Source organism: Brassica oleracea, chromosome C4, assembly GCF_000695525.1.
Source record: "Brassica oleracea var. oleracea cultivar TO1000 chromosome C4, BOL, whole genome shotgun sequence".
In the NCBI taxonomy this organism is placed as follows: Eukaryota; Viridiplantae; Streptophyta; class Magnoliopsida; order Brassicales; family Brassicaceae; genus Brassica; species Brassica oleracea.
This window is the reverse complement of record NC_027751.1, coordinates 12081920-12085909: the sequence shown is the minus strand read 5'-3', so window position 1 is coordinate 12085909 and position 3990 is coordinate 12081920. Positions and strand designations below refer to the sequence as shown.

Genomic DNA, 3990 nt, shown 5'->3' with positions numbered 1-3990 from the left:
ACAAGGTTCAGTCCGAAATCAATCAAAAACCTTTTATGTATCTTTTTCGTCTTTTGTTTTCGAGCTGCGACTCAATTAGGTTTGAGCTTTTAGGCCGCTAGAACTAAGTAACTCGCTGACAGTCTTTGCGGCCAAAGCTTTTATGATCTCTTGTAATGATCGCAACGCTCTTACGCGGACTCGAAATAAGATCTACTGTTTTCTCTAAACTCGTTTGTTATCTTTTCATGATTTCCGCATATATTTGGTCACTTGTCGTTGGCTCTCGCAGAGATCCGGGACCTCTGAGAAATTAGGGTTTTCCTAGTTTACTTATTTAAACGGAAATCGAAAACAAGTCGTCCAAGCATAAAAAATCAATATTTTATTCACTCATTTCTTCCTCCACGCAAACCCAATTCCATTCTTCTTCTTCTTCTCCATCGATCAATTCTCTCTTCTCTTTTCATCGTATTTCCACCGCCCTTGAACAACAAGTTGTGAGTAAGTTTTGTTCTCATAGCTGAACCTTCGCTTTTCACGTCTCTCTCTGCGCCGTTTCCTTTTGTGGGTCGCTGGTAAAGTTTTGATCTTTTTGTTTCTACTTATCAGATAAAGTTGGAAACTTTATTAGTTCGTCGTATATCCTGTTAGGTATTGGGTTTGGCCGTTTCAATTTTGTGTGGCTCCTGATTGAATCACTCTTCTTCGTTTGGTGTAAGGGAATTGGGTTTGATCAAGGAGTATTGTTTATGTGCTTAAACCTTGTTTCGGCCTCTCTCGGTTGAGTATAGATTACTCTCTACTCTGTGTTTGAGTGCTTTCTCATATTGCTAAGCATGTGCTGCATTATCTATAGATCCTGCCTGATGCGGGCATCAAATCCACTGCTCATAAAGTAGACAAGACTTTCCATGTTTGGACTCGGATGAACCTAGACGACATCAAACTCATGGTTCGTTTTATTCAGTAGGATGTCTCCAAACAAAGGCCACCACTTAAGCCTCTTTATCAGCTAATAAAGATGTGGATCAAAGGTATTAAAGGCGTGGTCAACATCTCCTTAATAAGCAGATTTCAATCCCTTGAGAACAGCCCTTTTGACCAGTCATTTGATTCTCTCTTAATTACAATTTGTCCTAAAAATCCGCCCTTCATTATGTCTTTGATCTTGTCCAAGAGCTATATATAAAGCTCCTCTCATTTCATTGCAAAGACAGACTTGAGTATTGAATAGAAAGTGATATTTTCTCTTGAGAGCTTTTATGTTTGTTCTTGTTATTTCTAAGTTATGTGAGATTCTTTCTTAGGATGCAAGTGTGGAACCTTTATCTTTGTGTGTGATTCATTTAGATTCTGGTTCATGATCTTATCTCAAAGCCTTCACATCTTTGAGTGGTGATCTTCAATCCATTTAAGCCGTAGGTTTTGATTTCTTGTGAGATAAGCTAAGGTGTGATTCTGAGGCTGTATCACTGCCAGTGCGAGAATGCTATGTGTTGAATAATAAAGGAAATGTTTTAATTGGTGAATAGTAATCTTAGTAGGAAAAGGTTAGGTGGGTACTTTATATCTAGAATCATGGTAGACAGTAATTAAAAATGCCACAACTCACAAGTTCCCTATCTTGGTCTGGTCTGTATGTCTGGTTCTAAGTATCTGATCTGCCTTTGTGCTTCATTTATTTTCATTTTATCTGATTCTAGCTCCAACAGTGGGTACATTTTTTATCTGTCATGATGCTTTATTGTTTGACGCAGGATTTGTAGCTGCATTCTCGTGAGGCACTTCGCTCTTAATACCCCCACGTGGTAAAACAGGTAATGGACTGGCTTTGTTGATCAATCGGCAGTCTTTACAAATGATGAGTACAGGGTAAAAGGCTCCAAACGTATTCAACTTTTTAAAATGGCAAGTGATTGAGCTATCTAACTGCGATTGAGCTATCTAACTGCGGTGAAGTACCAAGTCCCGGCAGAGAGAACCCGTCTGGACTTTTTAACGGAGAGAGCTTAACTGTTCAGCCCATTTCTGATTTGGATCTCTTCTTCGAGAGGCTCTACAGCTACTACATAGACAAAGGCCTCTGGTGTATTATAGTAAAGTGGGCTGTTGAGCTTCTAAGCCTTGGCTTTATCATGTGTCTCTGGTACTATAACAGTGGTATTAGCGTGGTCTTAAGAATGCAAAATGTGGAATGGATGTTGTTGAATCTGGGACTAAGCCATGCGATCTTGTCAAAGAGGTTATCCATGAGCATCCTTTGTCCCCTTTCACGCTCACAATGGCTATCATCGTTGGATATTTGGCTCTCTTCTCTGTCTACTGGCTCTTCTGCTTCTTAAGGTTCTTCGCCCAGTTGAAGGATACTTTGGACTCCCGGCACTTTTACTACAACAGGTAAGTTATAAATAGTTAGAACAAACACACTTTGTAGACCATAATCTATTTTCTTATTGAGTGTTTGTGAATTTGTAGTCTCCATGTCACAGACAACGAAATCCTGACTATGCCATGGGAAACAGTCCTTGAAAAGGTTGTTCAGTTACAAAGCTCACAGCGCCTTTGCATGGTGAAGGATCTTTCAGCTCATGATATTGTTATGCACCTTATGCGGAAAGAAAACTACTTGATCAGAATGGTCAACAAAGGTTTGCTTTCTTTCCCGATCTCCCATTGGATCCCTGGTGCTGCTCCTGTAGTCAAATCTGCTCCACATGGGACGCAACATCACCACCTTGTATTGACAAAGACCCTTGAGTGGACCCTGAACTGCTGCATATTGCAGAGCATGTTTGACTGGTATGCTATCCTCCCACGCTATTCTTTGATCAAACTTTACTCCTTCCGTTTAACAAATATATACTTATATATTCTTAAATATTAACCGTTGTTACTTGTAATTCACATGATATTAATGTGTGTTAGTTTGTTTGATACATATGTTTTACATGATACTTCTAAACATATATTATTATTCTTGGGAAATTGCCACAAATACCATATTCATAGTATCATTTTTCATGTTTACACTAACCACTTTTAATCTCACTTTTAATAAAATTTAAAAAACACTTATACCCCTAGGGTTAACTAATCTAAACTTAGGATTCAGAGTTGAGGGGTGAGTGGGGTAAGGTTTTTGGAATGTGAAATTTAGGATTCTAATAAATATATAAATAAATACTTAAAAATATTTAAAAAAAATAAAAAAAATAGTTTCAAACATAATTTTCGATTTTCAAAATTAAATTTTTTAAAAAAGAAAAAAAATCGATTTTTTTTGTAAAAAACAAACTATTCTAAAAAAGTTCGAATTTGAAAAAAAAATAATTCGAAAACATAAAAAATATATTTTTTAATTTTGTATTTTATTTTATATTTATTTAAATAATGATTTATTATATATATATAGAACAAGGTTATAAGAGTCTTTTGCCACTGAATAATGTGTTTTTGAAAATGTATTTTTGAAAATGTATTTTTAGTAATGGTAAAATTGAAAAATTATACAATGAAAGTGGTAAACATAAAGTTTTCCTATTTTTCTTAAATATTAACAGTTATTATATACTTTGGCTACAAACGTGTAACTTACAAAAAGTAGTTATTGCTTTTGAAGTCCAAGGCAGTGCTTGATGCACAAAATGCTCCATAGTTCCAAAAAGTCTGATATTCTTAGGTTTGGATATCTCATAATCTCGGTCCTGGTTTACAATCCCTAGAGGTCCAAATAGTAAACCAATTTGTGAACGAGGAACTACTAAAGAATCGATCTTCTGAGTCAACCAGATGAAATACTTTGTCGAAAATTACAATTTTACGGATATGCCTACAATTCCCAAAATGGGTACAAATATGCGATTCCTTCGGAATATACCATATCAAAAATGTGCTTTAAGCAAAAAAAGAAAGATCACAAACTATAAAATAATATATCTACTAATTGCGCGTACCTAATCTACATAATCTCTCTACTGATCCAGATCAGTAAAGCAATTGTGAACCAAG

General features: G+C 35.9%; 1 protein-coding gene across 10 annotated transcripts; it reads left to right on the top strand.

The window, feature by feature from the left end:
- The first annotated feature begins 346 nt into the window (after positions 1-346).
- LOC106336607 (autophagy-related protein 9-like) lies at positions 347-2954 on the top strand. Of its 10 annotated transcripts, none has more exons than XM_013775480.1 (5): positions 347-557; positions 634-762; positions 839-1016; positions 1740-2379; positions 2458-2954. In XM_013775480.1, exons 4-5 carry the CDS (start codon positions 2177-2179, stop codon positions 2864-2866), a joined length of 612 nt encoding a protein of 203 aa, XP_013630934.1. In that variant the 5' UTR covers positions 347-557; positions 634-762; positions 839-1016; positions 1740-2176; the 3' UTR covers positions 2867-2954. The 10 variants fall into 10 exon arrangements, 9 of the variants coding, with proteins under 9 accessions (XP_013630934.1, XP_013630935.1, XP_013630940.1 ...); XM_013775481.1 differs by having other exon boundaries at positions 634-767; XM_013775486.1 differs by having other exon boundaries at positions 634-1016; positions 1749-1799; positions 1896-2379.
- The last annotated feature ends 1036 nt before the right edge of the window (positions 2955-3990 follow it).

Excerpts from the sequence above, each read along its gene's own strand:
- LOC106336607 (XM_013775480.1), top strand. The coding sequence starts at position 2,177 with ATGGATGTTGTTGAATCTGGGACTAAGCCATGCGATCTTGTCAAAGAG. Across the intron at positions 2,380-2,457 it reads CGGCACTTTTACTACAACAG|TCTCCATGTCACAGACAACG; the intron begins GTAAGTTATAAA and ends GTGAATTTGTAG.